Raw genomic sequence first — 20,507 nt, forward strand, 5'->3', positions numbered from 1 at the left:
TAGTATAAATTTGTATAATACTCTTTGGATCAGTAGCAATCCATGTTTAATAAGTATGTCCATATGAAACTGATCAATTAAACACAATGAGCAGATTCTTATGGCATTGTGCTGTGTATCTGAGTAGCTAAGAAAAATTTTATTTTCATAGCATTCTGAAGGCTGTACGAGGCATACCTGCAAAAGGAAGGCCTGACTATCTCCTTGCACAAATATATTTCAGAAAGAAGAAACTTTGAAAGAATGTCCTTAGTTTCCCTTCAAAATTAGGAAAGCATGAATTAGAGTAACTCCTTAGAAACCCACTGGATTTAGGTAGATTCCAAGTATTCATAAAGAAACAAAGGCCTTCCATGCTTATTCCTTAGCTTTTCAGCACTCTTGTTCTGCATTAGGTACCACTGGAATATGATCTAGCTGTCCTTGAGGACAGTAAAAGCAGTTGGTGGGTGAAGAAGTAACTGTTTACATTTGAAGTAATAAAGCCTTTGTTTTGATTGTTTATCTTAGGTGACATATGTCAGAAACCCTACATCTCTGGTGATGCAGATGGAGATTCATTTGAGCTGACTGGTTCTGAAGATTACTTGCTCCTAGCATGTGATGGATTCTTTGACGCTATCAAGCCATACGAGGTTGTAGACTTGGTCCTAGATCATTTAATGCAAACCAAAGGAGTGGGTCTCAAAGCAGCAGAAAGACTGGTGGCTGCTGCAAAGGAAAATGGATCCAGTGATAACATCACTGTTCTGGTGGTGTTCTTGAGGGATCCTCAGGACATCTTGGCAGACTGTCTCAGAGACCCTAAGAGCCTTGGGGCTGGTGATGATGCTCGGAGCTCACCCTTTAATTTCCTCAGCTGTGAGGCAGCAGCCACACAGTGACAAAATCTGCTTAATCCAGAACGTTCAAATAAGTTCACGTAAGGAACTGCTTTCCACTGAAGAAGCCTCTAATAAAATAGGCAAAATGTGTCAGGAGAAAAATGACAAATGGACAAACATTTAACAGAAAGGCAAGACTCCTTTTACTGAGTTCCCATTTGTCCTTTCCTTCCTTTCCCCTCCCTTCAAAAAACACTGAGCAGATGTGGAGATTTGTACAGCTACTTTGTCTCTGGGAGCAGACTTCTAAAGTATGTCCCAGGGCTGCTGGTCATATCCGTCTGCCCTGGAAGTGGTAAGAAACCATGACATGTATAAGCTAATGGGTGAGAATACCTGTTTGTGAATTCTGAGTGAAAATTTAAAGTAGCGCTTAAAAAGAATGCTGTATGTTGTATTTAATTGTGATGTTACTTTGGAGATTGGGAGGAGAGAAGCTGTCACCATCACAGAAAAGCTTGTCACTGTGTGTAGTCTGTAGGAACAGGCTTGGTGTGCGAGAGACTGGGTGACACCATTATGCTGTGTAAGTTGTTTGTGTTTTGTACCAAAGATGATATTACAAGAATGATGTGGCCTCTTTATTCAGACACATTTAATTCTGTGTGTATGGAGAGGAGAAAATGAAACCGAATTCTTCAGAAAAAGAGCAAGAAACCTAACTAGAAATATCCCAGGCAAAACGATACAAAATCAGTTGCTTTCTGGGATGCTTTGGTTTATAAACTGGAATCCAATATTTAACTGCACTGGATTATTTCTCCCTAACAAACACTTTATTGGCTATTTGGCAACCTGAAAAGAAAGGACCCTTATTGTTGTATTTGAGAGAGATCTTTACAGTATGTGTGCTCTAGCAGTTAAATATGCTCTGTTTCTGCCACTTTTTTGTGTACTATAACAAATGAGAATTTTATTTTTATTCTAAGTGTTTATTTGTTTATTTACAGAGCTTTACAGTTGGAGGAGTTTTTTGCAGTGTTACTTTATTTTATGGTGGTTTTTATTTAAATTAGAATTTTAAAGTGGCTGTGTCTTTATTATCTGGTTTTAAAAACTGACTACCCTCAAGTGCCTTAAATATTTCACCCAAGTATTGCTGGCTTCCTATCATATTCTGGTAAGCCAGTTTATAGTGTTTTTAAAATGTGACTTTTTTATTTCATTAATACTAATGTTTAATGCACTTAAATGTTTCATTTTTTGTGAATGATTTTAGTGGGAACTAGGTTTCAAGAAAACATCTCTTTTTCATTGTTGCTAAATCTTGTGGCTTGTAGTAAAAGCTTCACAATAACTACTGTGACTTACCCCCTGGCCCAAGCAAAAAGCTCTAGTTAGTTAATCATAAAGTAACAATGTAAGTCATCATGACTGTCATTTAAAAACAAATACACTTCTGACCTTCACAAGAAAATTTAATAACACAAACTGGAAACAGTTTAGTAACAGTTTTTGATTAATAGATGGTTAATTTGGCCATACTTCATGAACTTTTTGAGTCTAAATAACTTAATAAGGAGATGTGAAGCTACAGTGAGGATGAAAGAAGCTTCATGAATGTGTATGTTGTTGTGTGACTGTTACTTCCATTACATGCTGGAGCCTCTGGTTGTGTTTTGTCTCGCCTGGCTAGCAGGACTCCACAAGATCTGAAGGCTCAATGGTAAATGTGTTAGTAATTTCTGTATCTAAACAAGAAGTGCTTTACATCTGGCAGCAAGATTGTATGCCTAATTTAGAAGCGCATGGCATTGCAATATGTTAGTCCTGTTGATTAAAATGCATTGAACATTAACATTGCTTAGGGAGGAAATTTAGGTAGAAGAGTTGAGATGGCTAAAAGGAAGAACAGAGCAGTGCTATTTATGTCCGTAGTGTCTCTGAATCGTTACCTAATGTGGGGCAATGCAGTTACCCCAGCGACCTGAGATTTTTGCTGAATTACTATGGAAAATCGCATGGTTTAACAGAAACTCCTCAGTGAGCTACCATCTCATTACATAGCAACTCAGACAGCGACTTCGTTGTTTTGCTATGCAACAAGAGCTTTTCCTCTGAGAAGCTTGTAAGCACTTTTCCATCCAACATTTTGCTGTCCTAAAATATGTGGGGAAGGCTTTCTGTGATGGCAGCCTGGTAGAGTAGGTGGTAATTTTTGTAGTGAACCTGCTTCAGTTAAGGAAGCTCTTGTGGGTCCGATGTGCCAGGCCATCGGATCCACACAGTCCAATAAACCCTATTGTCCTTTAGACTAGCGTAGTAATTCCTTTGTATTTACCATCTCCTATCTCTTTGATTTCTAACACAGTTATTCAGTGTCATGCTAAATTCTGATGACCACTAGTGCCTCTTGTTGTCTTGGAAATAGTTCTCATAACTAATGTAGTAAGAATCATACAGAAGTGTTTGATTTCACTGCTATCTGAAGTTTATCAGGAGAAGGAGAAGCTATTGTATTCATGAAGGGAGGTGTGAAATGTTGGTAAGTTCATAGTACGGTTTAGTTTCTGAAATTTGCCAAATTTCCTGAAACATGATGTGAACTGAACAAGCCAAATTCTTTGTAAATAATCCTTTTATTTCAGTCTTCTTGGGGCAGATTTGCATTACTGAGGAAACAAAGTTTTAAGTCTTTCAACGGATACCTACAGCTATGGTAGAATATCCTTTTTTGTTTTGAATTTGGTAATTTCTTTTTTTTTATGGGACCTAAGTGAAATGGGCCTTTAGAAAGCTGTCTGTGGTAATAAAAAAAATTAATTCTCAAGCTATGCTCTAGGGAAGAAATTCTGCATTCTGAGAAGCTGTTCCCTTGTATATATGTTTTCATTCTGAATGGCCTAGTGCTTCATTTCTTTGAGATGTAAGTGGATAGCAGTGGTCTTTGGGAACTCATATAGATTTCAGTGGGGATAAAAAATATATCTTTAATTTTAAGAGACTTCTTACTAGCTTTAAAAAGTCTGGTCAGGTCTAAAGGAGTTGTAACTGGTTCAAAAATGGCAGTTCGTGTCTGAACAGTGGAATAAACAAGTCTTACTATGTCATCTCCGGTAAAATTCCAAATACTATTTGGGGGGAAAATTGGTTTTGGAGATGTCTTATCTATTCTTGACAGCCTGATGAAAACCTATGGAAACTTTTTTTTTTAACTGAAAACCCAACATTTCAATTTGATGTTAAATCAGTAATGAAAGTATGACACAGGATGCAAGTATGGATTTTGGAAGTGCACTTTTAAAATTCTATTTAAAGTGGTCATCAGGATGGCCTTATCCTTATGATGGTAAGGCAACCTCCAATTTTTGTTTCACTTGTGACCTTGATACCACTTTTAAAAGCTGCCAGCTATAATGCGTAATACCGTTACAAGAAGTGTCACTAGTATGGGTGGTAAGGAGAGGGGAAGGAGTTCTAGCAGAAGGTATGAAGTTGACTTAAATAGTCCAAAATATGAAATGGTGCTATGTTTTGAATTTACAGTACTAATCTGCTACATGAGCTTTTCTTATCTTTCCTCTTAAAACATCTGTGGATTTCTGGTGGTGTTGGCTGTTCTGTTTTCCTTCCCTCCTTTGGTTAAAAATAGTATGTAGTTTTGGTGAGAGATTGTTCTCACCTCTTTGGGCCTTCCTGGTGTCATCTACAATATACTTACACTTGTCCACCAATGTCAGATCAGCTAATGACAAATTGACTAGTTTGCCTGTTCCTTCTTGTCTTTCTGATGGGCCTGCCACAAAAACAATTCTTGAGTCTAGCCAAAATGTTTGAAGCTGTAGAAGTTAGCTGAAGTGTTCAATGAAAAATGAAAGTATTTTCATATTTTACTAGACTCCAAATGAATGTCTGCTGCTGCATATTGGCACCCAGCATCAGAAAAATAGCTCCTTAAAGGAGCCTGCATTTTTAAAACAGAGCATGCTTAAATTCTTTAAAACTAGCTTTAATCATTCTGCTTAATGGGTATCCAACATCTCTTTTACTTGTGGGTAATTCATACTATTACCTTTCTATCCCTTCCCTACCCTGCCCTCTCCTACAAAGAAACATACCTAGGGACAGTGAAGACTTCTGGGTCTGACATAAACAAGATTACAAATTTACAAATTATGTTTGGGAGGTTGGTTTGGATTATTTTCTGAGAATGCAGAGGACAGAAATGCAGGAAATTTTTTAGAACAGAGTACAGAACAGATTTTAAGTAAAATCCACCCTCTGAGTGATGGAGGAGTGAAAGAGAGACAGGAATGCATTTAAGTATTATTAATGCCTATTTTAAAAAGGAAGTGGGCTGGAAAATAGAGCTACAAATGTCACTGCTTCAAAGAATTAGAAACACACCCATTAAAAAGGCGAACTTACATGTGGTAACTGTCTTCAAACAACCAAGGAAGGAATCACAATAAAAGCATCCGAGGTGACTTACTGTGACCCCTCAACACTGTTTTGGAAGCTAATACTACCACAATGGATTTTTCTAAACATCCTTATGTGTAAGATAGTGCTAAGAGGGAGCATTCAGTATATGCAGTTACTGGTCACTGTGCAACTGCTACCATGAGTAAATGCCATGAAGTGTGTTAATGAATCGATACGGCTGGTGAGCTCTCATAAGATGAGTAATTGGGCACGGAGTGGTTACAGCAGAGTTGGCAGTTGAATAGTGTTAATCACAGTGATGACTTTAATAGCATTTAATAGACACTTATCTGAATTCAAAGTCAGATGGTATACTGCTCTTTTAAAAAGCATTTCCAGTGCTATTAGCTCTCTGTCATGAAAAGCCAGTAAAATTTCCATTTTTTTGTTGGATGTTGGGAATAGTGCTTCTCTTGCTTTCTGAATTCTGGAGATAAGTTGGCTGTCGGCAGTGGAAAACCCATTTTCAGTTCATAGCTTAAAGCAGCTGTTTGGGGTTGAAACTTCCCTCCCAGACAATCCTTTAAAAAATAACAAAAAGGTGCTTCCAAACAAGTGGCTGAGGAACGTAGGTATTTCTAATTGGCATTGCACAAAAGGTAACCAGCAAATGCCCTTAATCTCTAAAGGGCATAGACAGTTAAGCTGCTTAAAGTCTAAATTAAGATTGCAGCTCCACTCTCTGTGTAAATGAGACTCTGGTTAAATTACTTGTATTCTTGTGGATGCAGGTACTTAATGCACAGCACCAGACATGGTCTATTTCTGTTCTTATAGTACTGAAGTATCAAGCAAATGCTTTAGGGAGAAGGTGGGGGGATGTTAGCCACAACAGAGCAGTTTGTAGATGATTCATATATAATTTAGCTCTAGTTAAGCCTGAATTAAATTTCCCTGCTTAGTTCTATTACTGTCCCTTTTGCAATTGGGCCTGTGCCATCAGACAAAATCCTACTCGGAAATAATGGTCCATTCCCCATTTTTGAGGAGCAAACAACTCCTGATGGACAAAATGTCATTCAGGAAGGGTTGGAGAGTGAGAAAAAATGAGCTTTCAAATAAGTGCAAAGCTTCCTGATCTATGCTACGTTATTTATTCTCTCTAAACACATTTATAGCAGGTCTGATTGCATTTGAATAGTTGTGCTAGAAAGCAATGGGTTTTCTGCCAAGCTAGTCATAACCTTTAAAACTGACAGCACCAAAACCAAGAGGCTAGTGCTCCCCACTTTCCTAAATCGAGCCACTAAACCAGCCAGTCCTGTTGAGTATTTGTTTTGCAGTGTTGACAGCTCTAACAGCTAAGCTAGCCACTTTCTGCGTATGCTTTGGTTGTTTTGAATATATTTATTTGATTTTACTTTACCTAAAGTTATTTCTATCGATATCAGTCATGTCAGCTTAAAAGTAATCAAATGGAGACATGAGGGAGTGACTGGATCTGAACACCTATCTGTCACAGACACTTTTAAAATATTACCTTAAAATGAACTGGTAGGCTCTTGTGATAACCTTATCTCTGAATAGAACAGGAAACCAAAATCTTACAGAGAATCACTTAAACCTTTATTTTGGTGTGACCCATCAGAGCCTGAACACTCACAAGCCTTCCCTACAAGCTGTTCAATGTTGCTAGTTTAATGTGTTTTCCAAGCTGTGCATGCTGCTGCTGGTGCACACAAAAATAAACAAAAGACAGCTGTGTTGGCAGCATAGAAAATTTAGCAAGATGCATCTTTTGTCAAACAGAAGAGGACAAAATCAATAGGAAAAGAAATGTTTTCAAGCTTCTTGGAATGCAAACAATGGAGTAAAAAAAAGCAACCTAGAAGAGCTGGCAGTGTACTGTCAGCTTAAAACCACTGTTTTAAGCAAATTCATTTGGCTGCTTTGTAATGTTTGCTTTATTTTGTTAACAAACTCCTCTCAGACAGGGTTTCGCGTCTTGTTGCTGATAAGTGCTTTCTATGTGAAGAGAGAAGATATATTTAACTTTGTAAGGAGCTGAATGTATCTGGGCTTTATGACTAGTTAGATTATGATTATTGAATTTTCTCTCAACTATTAAGCCTGATTACTAATTTCCAGGAGAAATTAATATAGCAAGTACTGAACTTATTAACGATTAAATGGTTCTGGATTTCCATGCACAAGAACTTCATCAGTCTCTCCTGATCTAGCAGATCACTTCTTGAAGTTTATTATCATTTGTGTGGCAATACATTAGGCATGTGGAAGGTTTGTTGCTTTGGCAAGTGGAGCTGGAAGGTGTGACCATCAGTCCCTGCAGGAAGTATTTATCTTTTTATCTAAGGAATGATGGTTTCTTTATTTAAGGATAAAGAGATAATAACTAGGAAACTAGAGAGATCCTATGAGGACCTTCTCAGGGCAATTAAATACTATGACTTCCTCTCTTTCATGTTGCCATTTCTAACTTTGTTAAAGGGTATTTTGCTTAATACTGGATGATTAAAGCTGCTTTCCTTTTTTTTTTTCCTGTCAGTGTGTTTAGTAATGGTGAGATGTTTGTTTTGTTGGGGGTTAAAACTTTATACTGGCAAAAAAAAAGCCACTAAAAAGTACTTAAGTTAAAAGTACTTGAAGTTAAAACTTTAAACTACTTTAACTACTTTTAACTTTCTCTTCTGAAAGTCAGTCCTGCTCTGTCTCCTCCTTACTCTCTTCCCAATTTTCTTTTTCTTCTATCTTTTATGTCCTTTTACTGTGTCAGCCCCCCCTCCCCAAAATGCTGCTTCTTAGACTGTAAACTCCATTGGCTGTTAAGTCAGTTTAGTTGCCACTTTATAATTTTAATTTCACCTGTGTTCATAGTGAATGTGGTCCAATCTTTGAAGGCCTGCAACACCAAGAGTGTAGAAAGTACTATGTCAGCTAGGAAGACAAGATAGTACAACTGCTGTGTCTTTGGCATTGACCGATATTGGATGTGTAAGAAGAAAATCCTGTTATTTGCGTGTTATTCCATAAGAATACTTAAGCTTATTTCAGGTAACAGTAGCTCTCATCCTGAATACCTGACTTTAGAAATGTTCTTGTTTCTGCATTTGTGTTTTCAAACATTTGCACTGTTTAGAGTGGGGAAAAAAGCTTTCTAACTTTCTTCACCTCTTCAGTTCTCTCAACAGACAGGTTGGTAACTGCAGCATACTACGTGGCTAATCAACCTCTCAGTGTAATTCTTCAGTGTCTGCTCTGTACGATAACTTCAATCCTGTGCTTATTTAGTGGTAAGTTAGACCTCTGTAACTATTCCTGCTGACTTAAAAATATGTGTTCTTATCAGTATTAAAATAGTACAAGAGCAGAACTGTTGCTTTAGGCACATTTCTTGCCACTGTGTTGGCTAATGAACCTTGAATGAAAGTAAGAAGGCCAGTGACTTTAAAATAGAAGTTGTTAGCCAAGTGTTGTAGAATCATAGTCCTTATTTATTTTGTATGCTAATCTGCACTTGTGACCCTGAGCAGAAAAACTGCAGTGCAGCAGGTTTTATAAGCTGTGGCTTAACCAGTTATCTAGTATCTTAAAACTCTTATTTAAGCTGACTGGTTTTGTGCACAGATCAGAAACCTATTGTCATTGACCGTTAAATGCTATGCATATTTTACATTCATTTACATGGATTGTTCTAATAGTGCTTGTGTGTGTTATGCTACATTACCATATTTTTATATATATATAAATGTATGTATGTATTGCATGAGGTTTAATTATTGGGGTTTTTTTGTATTGTCACTTTTGTATTCACACGGTGCCTCATGTATCTATTTGCATATTGCAAGAACTTGTTTCAAAGCAGTGATTGGAAACAGGTGGGGATAACTCTCCACTGTAGGATCTGATGTTTCTGAAGTATTAATAAAGTATAGTGATTCAAAGCATTGTTTGTTTCTCTTTTTAAATATATTTTTCATTCGGTCATATTGCACATCTTTGAGTGGTTACCCTGTCATCAAATCTTACCTTCCTCCATAGGGCATTTCTAGGAAAAGAGACCAGTGGAAGCACTAGAAGGAAACAATCCTTGGGATCACAGAGCATGCGTACTTGAAAAGATAATGGCACTAAAACCATCTCAGAAATGGACTCTGTGCCTCTAAGTCATTGATTCAATCTAAGTTTTCTTTCATTCTTTTTCCCAGCTAACAGCAGTAATAATGCAAGTTCAGTTTGGTGTACTACCTAATGTCTTACAGTAATGGGATAATGATCTGAAAGACTGCGAGATCCTGAGATCAGAGATCATGACTATTTGTTGTTTACTTGCATACTTGTTACAGAAGTGGTCTTTAACTGCTGAAGTGGAAGGATGGACAGTGAATTACGTTAGGGTTAATTTACGACAGAACATAGAGGAAATTTTGAGAAGGATGGTAACTTTCAAAATATAAGTATGGCTTGGAAGCTAAGGTAATCTGTGTGTTGTTTCTGAAGTGCTGGTGTTCATATCTTCAAGAAAGGAAGATGTAAGGAGAACAGGACAGAGATAAGAGACTCGACAAAAAGCAAGCTTTAACAGTCTTAGGGATCTGAGAGGTGCAGTTTGTCTAAACACTATTGTATTTATCCTAGTGAAGAAGAAAAATAAAAATCTAGCAAGAACCCACGATGCTGTGTCAGAGGGAAGCAGATAAGATATTTCTTGGAATACAAAAATAAGGATAACTATAATTGATCATCAGGTAGATTCTGCTCAAGATGCTGTGGGCATGCTTGGACCTACTTCAGATCAAAGCTCGAATCTCTGGAATATATCTTCCATTTCATAGTTCTAAATGGTTGATCGGTTTGGGTTGTGGGAGGTTTTTTTGTTTGTTTTTGTGGATTTTTTTTTTAACAGTAAGAATTCCAGGGGTGAAAATTCACTTGTAATAGTCTCTAGAATAAAGTAGCAAATTCTCAGAGAAGTGTAGGTTGGGGATTTGCTTGACTAGGTTTAGCAGCAGTTTCTTAGCCTATGATTCACTTAGCTTACCAGGGAGCATAAGCAACAACTAACTGCTGCTGTTCTTTCATGATTGTGTAAAGCAACTGTGGAAATCCATCATCCAGGTAACTCCACAATCCAAAGGCAACTACAGCTATTCTTTTCAGCTCTCTCTTGTTACCAGCACAAAATCACTCCAGTGTCTTGTAGGCATCTTTGGTACTTCCTAACGAAGGGTGCTGTCTTCTTATAGATCTGAGCCCATTTCAGCTGCAGTTGAGAACAGGAGTGGACATCACTATTGTTTCTCCTTGCTGGTGCCCAACATTGGCTTTACTGTCTCCTTTTGATTAGTAGGAGGTGAAATTCAGATGCTGCTGATTCTTGTTGGCTGTGCTATCTTACTCATGAATGTTTTCTTTTTTATCTAGCAGATCTCCAATAGACCATGTGTTCAACATGGGGCTCATAGCCAACCTTCTGCTCTGTGATATCAGTCATCTGCAGTCTCTGCTGCTGGTGGGTTTGAGCAAGAAGCAATCAATAGGCCCATGGAAATGAATGTAAAACTTTGATTTAAAGCTACATGAAGCTAAACTTAGATGCTATTGATGGGGTTCATGACACAGAAGGATTATCCACCTCAATTGTTTGAGCAAGGAATAACAAATTTTCGTGTCCTGTTTAACCACCCCCATTTGATGTATGTTTCTTTGCGGACAATGTGCTGTAAAATCTGTAGCCACTCATTTCCCAGACTGTAGAAAGTAATGAAATAACAGTGGTGATGAGGGAGATGTTTCTGTTTCAGCCTGAATTAGTGACTGTTACAACACAAATGAAGGCTATCTAATTCTTGTAGAGCCGCTCAGTTTATCTTGACTAGTATTTGCTGGTTTCATCCAAGTTCTCTAGGAAACTTTACTGGGGGTTGCTATGCAGAAATTAATTCTTCAGCTCTACCAGATCAGTCTGGAAATGCCTGTCATCTACACCTGGGAAGCGGAGTGAGCAGAAGTACTTCCTCAGAAACTAGGAGAACTTTAAGAAATATGGACTCTCCTTTAGTAATGCAGACTTCACATGTCTCCCTTCTTTGGCAAGGGCCAAGTCAAAACATTTTCTGCATCTAGATCAAGTTTGGTATTCGGATAGCACTAATGGAGATGACAGGCTTTCATGTTACTGTCGTTTTGGTTTGGGTTTTTTTTTTTAACAAATCAAGCATAACCTTGAATATGTCATGCAGAAAGTTGCTTGTAAATTATGTGTGGAGACTGTAATGGGTATTTACCTGTTTCACCAAACTGATAATGTAGTTTTGCATATGTAGCTGTGCAGATGTCTTACAGTCAACATCCCTTATACAAAAAACCCAAAACAACCAAACTTGTTTTTTCAAAGTGTTAAGCTGTCCTTGAACTGTTTTGTTTTGGCTATCTAACAAATTCTGTTACCTATTGCACTACAACTAATTCTTAATATCTTGCTAGATGCTTTTTGATACTTGCATTTTGTTGGGGTTTTGTGTTTGGGTTTTGGTTTGTGTGTTTGGGGTTTTTTTTTTACCGAGTTAAAATGTTTTGAAATTTGGGTTTGCCACATTCTCATGTTGTTATGTTGAGCTGTTTGGAAAGAATTGTTAAGTTCTCATTAGAATGTGAAAATATTTAAATGTTTAAATGATGCAGCTGTTATCCAGCCTTCAAATAGAAGTAGCTCTTGGAAAGAAATATTTTGAACATGCCTTGACAAACATAAACCTGCTCATTTTATATAAGAGTTCATTGTATGCTTGAGGCATATAGTGAGGCAAAAAAAATTTTTTGCATAGCCTAAAGGAAAAAATTCTAGCTATGTTGTGGTGGGCCAGTCTAGCTACAGTACTTCAGTCTGTAGTTTGGTGATGTTCTTATTTTCCCTGAAAAAGATTGCACAAACGATAGAAAAGAGACTTACTTCCTACATCATATTCTAGGCTGTAGAGTAAACACTTCCAGGAAAGAGCCTGTGGCCTCCTTCTACCCAGCCTGATTTTTCAGCATAGACCTTCGGCTTCTGAGCCGTTGCCCATGACAGGAAACTCCTCCTATCTGAAGGTAGGTCAGAAGGGTCTCAGTATGGAAAAGTCAAATTGTTCTGCAGGTGTCTGAATACTCCTTCAGGGCTTTGTGTTTCTACCCCTAGAGGGCTCCCTCTTTCCTTTGGCCAAAGCAAAATAAAAAGCACTAGGAAAAGATAGATACGTGATGTTGCCCATGGCCACAAATTGTTCAAAAGAGCCCTCTGCATGTTATGTCATTCCCATAATATTTTCGTCTTACAGGTAGGCACTGGAAAGCTGAGTGGGAAAGTTTCTTTGCATAATAATACTTTCCTTCCCTATATCTTTTAAGAAGTTGCAGTGTTTCTGGCACTAATTCTGCATTTTTCTTTTTACTGGTTAAAATTCAAGTTCAGGCTGGGGTACAGCTGTGCAATACCAGATCTCTGATAATGGCCAACAGCAGTAATTTGGGGAGAGTGCAAAAAGCCTTTTACATGGGAGGCAGGAAATAAGTCATTCATGTAAAGAATGTGGGACTTAACCAGTCTAGGTTAGAAGAATATTCCTTTTTGCATCTCTTTGTTGAGATTAAAAAAAGTCTGAAGTCTTGTTTCTCTTTTACATAAGATATAAAAAGTATTTCTCTGTGTGTTTATCAGGTTATAATAGATACCTCTCTTTTAGTCTAGAACCCAGTTCCTTTATGAAACCAAGTTCTGGTGTCAGTGTGGGGAAAGGAAAAAAAATTTAACAATGGAACTGAAGACACTTCAGGCTTTCTGTATAATTAATTATAGTAATTTTAAATCTTGTGCAAAGTCTATGCTTGAAAAAGTTCTAAGTTATAATTAAGTCAAGCTGCTAACGATGGATCTAATTGTTGGGTTACAGACAGGCACAGGTAACACGAGTTGAGCCACTGACATCAGGTATTTCACCCAATTGCTTTCTGTTGATGCAGCTAATTCCACACAACTGTTCCAGCAGCTGGAATGACCACCATGGGCTGAAGTGTGGACGCATGTCAAGAGTTTTCTCTAACAGACTTATCTGGCCAAATGTCATTGGTCTTTAAAGGTACTGTGTCCTCAGTGTTGGTTCTCAAAAGGCTCCCTGGAGCACAGCTGCTTTAGCACTGCTCCTGTTGAACCCCAGCTATTGAGGGACTTGAGATGGGAGAATGAATTAGATGCTGAAATGCCTCTGCCAATTCCCCCTTTGTATCGTATCAGTCACCTGAACTCTCAGGGCTTTTTTTTGCTGAAGAAACGAATCATTGCAGTTGAGGCAAAGGTCAAGTTCAACAGTGTAGGCAGGCTTTGTTGTTGCATTGGAGTCTGCGTTTAAAAGCAAAATGTAATCCTCTCTCTCTCTCGCTGTCCCACCCTTCAATGGATTTTCATCTCTTCAAAATGTTAGAAATATCAAATCATACATGGACAGACCTTCCTCTTACTAGAGATCTAAAGCTGATTGCCTGTATTAGTGATTGATGAAGATACTAAAGTAAATATCAAACCCTAGACATTCAGTATTAAGGTTACATTTAAAGTCTAAATAAAGGGTGTTTGGAAGTGATTGCTTGAACCATTGAAACAATGTTCCTGCTACACAGTGCACTGTATACTAACCAGAGGATTATGAGGGATGCATTTCAGGTCCTTGGTTTTGGACTGACATTAAACCCCTTGAAAAATAGTTTAATTCCCCCCCCCCCATTATTTTCTTCCTCCTGGAAATGTTTGAGGCTGGGGGGGGGGGTTTGCCTTAATTGTAGTGTCTCAATTTTTTATCTCGATTTTGTCTTTCTAAGGTAAAAAAATTATGTATCTGTATTCTCAGTCTTAAGCCCCTTTGTAACTGGTGTCTGTTACTTTTTATTTATTTATTTGTTAATCCTAGCAAGAGATTAGGAAGTGGTTGGTTTCTGCAGGGTAAAAGAGATGGGGGATCCATCCAATTTAGTATTTTTTACTTTGAAGTAGTTTAAGGAAACGTTAATGGACAAATACTAATAAAACCTGTTCATTTCTTCTCCCTACTAATAATCACCTTTTGTAATGGGAAGATATGTTGCAAAGGCCTGCCCCTGCCCTCAGAAAATTGTCTTCTAATATTTTCTTGTTAATGAAATTTTTAAGTCAATGAGCTATTCCCAAATAGTAATAGGCCAAGCCAGGATGTGCATTAGCAGGCTAATGGCAGGCATCCTGCATTGCTGAAGGCCGTGTGTCTCATGGCAGTCCTTTAGGAGTTGGCTGCATCACTTGGAGCACTTATACTGGCTCTGCTAAAGCACTTCTTGTGCTCCCACTGCCTCCTTTGGGAGACTGCTCCATTGACTAATAGATCTCACTGTCAGGAAGTCTTTCCTGTACTTCAGTCTTACTGATCTCAGTTCCAATATATATCTGTAAGTTCTTTGACTACTCTTTAATGAAATATTAAAAAAGAAAGGCAAAAAGCCATCACACGTAGAAAAAATAGAAACTAATCTGTTTTTCAGTCTTCACTGTAAAACTTGTAGAACTTGGGTTTTTAGTTAAATGCTGCCTGCATACATTTTGGGCTGATGGCAGCAAGATCTGGAAGTTGGCTAGCATAAATCCACTCATAAATAAAACTACTGCAACTTGGAATCTGTCAGTGACGGATGTGTGTGCTTGTGACATGTACAAAAAAGCTGGCAGCTAATGAAAGCCGAGCTGAGCTGCTCAGAGCTCAAGGGAAGTGTGTGAAGTTACACAATGCACTAGTTGAGATGTCACAGGGAAGCCAAGGGCTGGGGGTGTGGAGGAGAGACCACCAGGGCTGTGTTTTGCAAGAAAAATGGTGTCGGTACAACAGCAGCCTGCAAAACTCCCTGGCTTGGGCAGTGGGAGCTGCTTGCAGCCATTGCCAGCCGTGGAGAGAGGCTGGTGTGCAGGAAGTAGCCAGAGAGAGGTTTTCACAAGGACCTGTTGTTTGGTTGCTCAGATTATATCAGTGTTCTGGCTATTGAGAGGGATTTGGCCTTTGCATTTTGCTTTCAGCTTTATTTATTTTTGCCTGTTCTCAATTCTCTTTGTGAATACCAATATTCTGAGTCACCCAGAACGATTTCTGCCTTCATTAGAGATTCCTTCCAGCTCCCCTTCAACTGCCTGTAGGCTGTTGCCTGCCCCTGCCTCCCCCTATGCACTTTGCTGCACATATTTAGCTCTCCGTATTCCATCACTCGTCAACTCCTGCAGCTCTGGCACGTGAATACCTTCAACCATATTAAACTATATTGTACCTTTGATTCTTTGCACAACTTGCTGTCTTCACCTGATCTGTTCTATACTGTCCCTGCTACTTCTGAAATACATTTTCAAGCATTTGAGATATGGTATTGCTAGTCCTGCAGCAGCTGTGCTTAGAGCTGATCGAGTGAAATGACTAAACCAGGAAACTGGGCATCCAGACCCTTTAGTCTGTTTCTGTTACATTATGTCCTTCTGTGTCACCCTGGATAAATCCATTTACCTATTTGTGCTTTTGTTTCTTTGATATACATTGGTATTTAAATTGTCTATGGTATATACACCAAACAAACAGGACTATGTTTCTAAAAACCAAAATTAAAAGATGCGATATAAAAAAGAAATTGTATAGTTCTTTAATGGGTATTCCTACATGAGTTGCTGAGCTCTGTGGCACTTTAAAGCTTGTGTGTAAGTAATTCTGCAAATCAATAAAGAAAATAACCTGGAGAGGAGGATGGGTCTCTCATTACAGCACTGTCAATACTGTAGATGTCTTAATGCTAGTTAGTGACTGTCCCTAATGGTATTCAAACAATGTACATTTGCTTTAGCTTTTTTCAAAGTCCAGATGAGCTGCTCAGAGCTCTCTTAATGATGCGAATTATTTAACGCTCATTTGTATGCAGTATGCTCCTGCTTTGAAAGTACTTCACAGAATTCAAGCCAAATTCAGCCTTGCAGCTCCACTGAAGTCAGTGCTTGTCTGTGCATCCGTTGGTTGCTTTTCTTTTTGTTTTTGCTTGAAGAGTTAATTTTTTGTTGTGTTGATTTTATGTTTTTAAAGGTAATATCTGCAAAGGGGTTTTAGTCGCCCTTCTCCCAATAAAGTAGCCGTAAGTACAAATCCAGTTCTGTTGATGCTCACATCTCCCTCTTAACCCCTGCAAAAGGAGGACAGGCTAAGCAGAATATAATTTTTTTGTGTTCTTTTCTTTCCTCTACTTTGCACCTCCTAAGCACAGTTTTGGTGATATCTGGCACTTCTCCTAAAAATCATCCTGCAAAGAATTTCTACCATCTGATTTATGCAAGTTACTGAGTTCCTCCCTGTGGCCCATTTCTGGTTTAACACAACGTGAACTGATGGAGGCCCAAGTTGTGTGCAATTCTGCAGGTTAGTTATGCTCAGTACAACAATGTCAAGATGCATTTTCTTATGGCTGAGAGCAATATGGCATGGGAGCCTGACCTGGTATTTTGAATTATATTAGCTGCTGAAAGGTGGAACAGACATTCTTAGTTCAGGCGTATACTCATTTTTTAGTGTTGGACTTCATAACTGTAATATTCCTGTAATGTAATATTTAACTCCATCCCAACTATGTTTTTAACACACACATTGAAAGAAAATAAAAAATCATCTGCTATCGTATCCTTCACTCCCCCTGGGTAATGGGTAGGGGCATGATTTACAGCTTGCAGCACAGACCCACAACCATCTACTGCCTGCATGGAGTAAGTGGGAGTAATGGAAAAGCATCCTTTCTAGATGTGCATGTCACTAGAATGGGCAGAGACGTTTCTTGTCAGCTGTTAGATATTTGCTGGCAGCACAGAGATGAGTGTTGAGACGTGGGTATAATGGGTTCATTTCCAAGCTCCACAACGGATGAATCTAGGTGCCCTGTTGCCCTATTTTATATTATATTGTTACAGTATATGACTGCTATATATCTCTCCCTTTCCTGCAGTACTGTCCTCCAGCTCCTGCCTATATTCATCTTGACATTCTGTACAGCACAGTTCCTTCCTCTCCCTCGCCCAGCTCCTCCCTCGGCACTGTGTGCCCATCCCTTTTGGCCTGCATCTCTTTTCCCTCTCTCCTCCTGGGGATGGATGTAATCCCCAGAGGAATGTGGCCCACAGGCCTCTGCAGGACTTGGGCGTGTGACTCTGGAGAGCCTCTGACAGTGAATGCAAAGCAGGGAAAAGCAATCTCACATCACCTGGCAGCACAAGGAGGGAAGAGCTGGGGGTTTGTGGGCTGTTCAGTGTGCCTGGCTGTCCAGCCAGCTTATCAGCTGAAAAATAGAGGCTAGACTTTTCGGCTGCATGTGCTATTTCCCTATTCATTGTGTCTGGGTGATGTATTCTCTGCCTGTGGCTTTAATAAATATCTTTCATAGCTACTTTCTGTTTCAGTCCTTCTTGGGATAGCTCTTTCCAACTCAGCTGCATCAGTGTGCTGAAGATGTTAAGTCCAAGTGTGTGGAACAGAGGAAAAAGGAGAGGGAACTTCATGCGGAGTATCTAAGAAAGCTTTAACTTTTTAACATCTCTGTGAAGCTGCTATATATTACACAAGCCTCACCTGCGGCTTAAGTGCTCTCACTTTAATTGTATTAACTCTTCTTCCCTTCTCTTCTTGTATTTATATGTCTACAGAGCATTCAAAAGTGTTTGTAAGGAGAATCCCAAGCTACTGCTAGGACTCAAACTTGTGTTGATTTTTAATAAGGCTTTGCATGCAGGGTGTTGGTGTGTTTCAGAGAGTATCCTGGAAATTTCAACAGGGACGTGGGTAGGGGAAGAGATCACAATTCTGTGTTTGGAAACTGAGTTTTGTCCTATGTAGTAAGCACCCATCTTAACCCTGCTACAGCAGAACAAACCCCCTTTTCTAGCAGAAACCAGAGTTGTTGTTAATTAATGTCTTGCTGAAAACTAAGTCTTTGCCATCTGTTCCGCCCCCTCACTACGAATGCCACTCTCATTATGTTGATTATGTAATTAAAAATGAAAATATATTTTGGTAGAGTGCTGCATAAGCATCTGTCCTGATTCTTCTCCTGTTCCTATTTACCATCCCCTGCCCCCATCCCATAAGAAAAGGTGACAATTGTTTGACTGCTCGGTAGCTTTATCCTGGAGCTGTGGTGCCGCTGCCAAGCTGGTGCATGTCGTGGGAGCAGCCACTTCAACCCTCCCGCATTTGAGCTGCAAGTCCTTTGGAAACCCTTGTTCTTAGGTTCATGAGAAATCTGTGGCAGGAAGCTGCTCCGTAAGCTGAAGCTGCTTTAAGTTCTTGTGAGGGGTTAACTTGAATCCAGAAGAAAAGTGAAAAGAAAGAGGCCCGGTTACTTCATAAGTGATAGCATGACCTCTGAGATCAGCCAGGCTGCTCCTGTTACAAATATGGCCTCTGTCTATCTAAGGGTGGAGGATGAGAGAAAGAGGAGGGGTAGCTTTCCTGTAAGTGGGTTAGAGCAATTACTGAGGTCTCTTACAGCAAATGAAGTTGTCAGCGTGAGTCACATTCCCTTATTTTTTTCTCACTGCCAAGTTTTAGGCAGTAACCAGACAGAGGGAGGAAAAAAAAAAAGGAAAAGCAACAATGGAGAAAAGTTGAACTGAAACAACCCTTCATTCGGGTTATTGTTTGACATTTTAGTTCTGATTGTACGTAGAGATAAAGGGTCTATAAATATCCTGTCTGCTGAAATTCCTTATCACAACATCGCCTGTCAGCTGAACAAATAGGTTAGGTTCTCCAAATAATACATAATTACATATGTAAATACAAAATCGCTGATTATATCCATGCACCACATGGAATGAAGGCCTGATCACTGGAAAGGACATTAACCTTTTCTGTTTTACTGAGAGATGCCCCAGTCTCAGGAAAGTTAGTGGCACATACAGCTGTTACTGCTGAATCCGTGTGAGCTCCAAGACCGGGCTGAAGTAAGCAAGGAGACATTTATCTGACTGACTAGACTAGATGAAAGCATCTTCTGGCACTTTTTGAAAGTATCTTAGCATTTAGTTCTGTTTAACGAATGGCTGGGAGCTTTTCTGCTCTGCTTTAGAGCTTTTAATGAAGCATTGTGATTCCTATTGTGGTCAATTGTTTGACACTTTTATTATTACTGGTACGCATAGCGTTTTTTAATGTTTGACAGCTGGAGAAAGAAGTATTTTGTGCATTCAAACTTTTAGCACAAAGCTGCTGTTTTCCCTTCTGCCTTTGTCTTTTATTCTTGCTGATGCAAATCAACGAAAGACAGAACTGATTAAATTACATTTGTTTACTTTTTCCTTGATGATAATAAGACACAGCCTGCCTTTTATAAAAGACAGAAATAGAGGATGTGAATGTTTCTACAGTATTTCTAGAAAGTTTTTTTTCTTCTTACAATATAAAGGCATTTATTTGTTTCTTATGTCTTGATTTATCAGATAATGTGCACTTCCTAATATATATGGAATAAGAATAGAGCAATGAACAACAGTTAGCAATGGATTCCATTTGGAAAGCTTCTATCTTGTTATTTTTATTAATTCAACAGTATAAATGATCAGACCACATCAGAAAACAAACACAGCAAGATACTTCTGTCCTTCACAGTAGGACTGCCTCCGATCATTATATAGCCGTACAAAAAAATTCCCCTCCGTTGCAGGCTTTAGGTTTATACATATGCAGTTGTTACTGGGTCCTGGCTTCAGTACATTGGTACGATACTGGAAAGAAACAAGCGCCGAGAGGCAGGGCTGCAGAAATAGGATACCCATGATTGTTTTGGTGAGTAATGCGCATGTCTTGTGGATTGTGTAATACTTTTATTTTTTGAACGCTTGTCCTGAGAAGGGAGGCCTGTGTCTGTCTGTCTTCTCGTGCAGTGTGTTTGCAAGGAAAAAGATCCTGGTTCAGGAGGGCATTTCTAGAGGTCAACAGCTGCTTGGGAGACGGTAGGACAAGGTCACCAGGAGCATGGAGAATTACAGCAGAAATATTTTGGGAGGGGTAAATGGCAGAAAACAGGAGAGGAAGAGGATGAGCAGAAAGGAGGTGGTAAGGAAGTCGCTATAAAACTGCCCTCATGATTATTTTTTCCCCACGTTTTTCCAGAACAGAAAAAAGTGCAGCAAAGAATAGCGAAGGCAAAAGAAGTGTCTGAAGGCTTCTCAGC

At 39.0% G+C, this 20,507-nt stretch overlaps 1 protein-coding gene across 2 annotated transcripts in view; it reads left to right on the plus strand.

The window, feature by feature from the left end:
* Nucleotides 1–9,211, plus strand: part of PPM1F (protein phosphatase, Mg2+/Mn2+ dependent 1F) — a 28,655-nt gene extending 19,444 nt beyond the window's left edge. For both annotated transcript variants that reach the window (XM_054844261.1, XM_054844262.1), the window contains exon 7: nt 511–9,211. In XM_054844261.1, the coding sequence (XP_054700236.1) occupies nt 511–884 (374 nt within the window). In that variant the 3' untranslated portion in view covers nt 885–9,211. The remainder of the gene's footprint in view (nt 1–510) is intronic.
* The last annotated feature ends 11,296 nt before the right edge of the window (nt 9,212–20,507 follow it).

Source organism: Grus americana, chromosome 16 (genome assembly GCF_028858705.1).
Source record: "Grus americana isolate bGruAme1 chromosome 16, bGruAme1.mat, whole genome shotgun sequence".
NCBI classification, from domain to species: Eukaryota; Metazoa; Chordata; class Aves; order Gruiformes; family Gruidae; genus Grus; species Grus americana.